This window comes from Opisthorchis viverrini (assembly GCF_000715545.1).
Source record: "Opisthorchis viverrini unplaced genomic scaffold scaffold10345, whole genome shotgun sequence".
Classification (NCBI taxonomy): domain Eukaryota; kingdom Metazoa; phylum Platyhelminthes; class Trematoda; order Opisthorchiida; family Opisthorchiidae; genus Opisthorchis; species Opisthorchis viverrini.
In genome coordinates, this window is record NW_008755947.1 from 1 (window position 1) to 1,109 (window position 1,109).

Sequence of the window (1,109 nt, forward strand, 5' to 3'; positions counted from 1 at the left end):
TGTGGCAGAAGTTTCGATCGTTGTGTTTGAGCAATACCTTCATTTGGATGCTTACTGATCAACCGGCAAGTGATGGAGGACTGTAGGCTGTATCGAAATACATCTAGGCACGGCAAGTAGAATTGTTAATGCTGTAACGTAGCCCAAAAATCGACGAAGGTATGTGCAAATTTATCGTTTCTGCTGTCCGTCAGGATGCAGGAGTCGTGTAACTTTCGCTGTTTCAGCAGCTACACCATTTTCCTGATTGCCTGTGGAATGCACGCCGTAATTCCCACGCGGCTCGACGCCGAGTCGAGTGACATGTGTTGTGCTGTTGTGTTTGGACTGTTTTCGGTTATCCTATTGCAGGTACGTTTGCGATGTGTGTGCTGAAATTTTGTCTGTTTCGACTCGTAATCGAAGGTACAGACAGTTAAGGCTAAGCGAGTCATCATTGTGTGGCATGATCTGTGTGTATGCAACAAACGAGTCACATGATCTAGTGAATGACTGTTTGAACTGTCTAATCAAATATGTGGGGGAGCGATATCTAAAACATCTAACGATAATGCTGCTCCAGTCCTATAATACATCGGATCACAACTCGCTGCATGGATGCTGATCACGCTTAGTCAATCCCACTCAGTGTTCACCCGGAAATTTCTTTAGAAACCAATCTCCACAGCAGAATATCATCATCTATGTGACACACGGTGCTCCTTCTATGACTGTGGTGTGTCGATGCCTCCCCTCTTTCTATTTGGAGAGTAAAACATTCCTAATGGCATCGTAATTCAATGTTTGACTCACAGATATGTTTGTCATCAAATGTGTGAACATACTGAGAATCAATTCTGAACTTGCTCAGCTAGTTTATCAGCTTTATGTAGAAACCGATTAGTGGCAATTCAATCTTCTACCGCACACACTGCCCACAGATGCCCTGCTAACCCGTTTCAACATGTTTCCGAGTTTCATTTTAAGGCACAAGATTTCTGTGCCACCAGTTCTTCCAACGAACAGTGCAAGATGTTCAACGAAGTGGACCTGCGCTGCATATCAGTGATTCTGATCGACTTAATCCAGTGAACCGTCCACAGAGGACGGCCTAGCGTTCTCTTAGCCAG

At 44.5% G+C, this 1,109-nt stretch overlaps 1 protein-coding gene across 1 annotated transcript; it reads left to right on the plus strand.

The window, feature by feature from the left end:
• Nucleotides 1–628: 628 nt before the first annotated feature.
• T265_12266 (hypothetical protein) lies at nucleotides 629–1,071 on the plus strand (the record flags this gene model as incomplete). The annotated part of the gene is made up of 2 exons (XM_009179519.1): nucleotides 629–771; nucleotides 873–1,071. The coding sequence occupies 2 exons, from the start codon at nucleotides 707–709 to the stop codon at nucleotides 1,069–1,071; spliced, it is 264 nt and encodes an 87-aa protein (XP_009177783.1).
• Nucleotides 1,072–1,109: the final 38 nt, after the last annotated feature.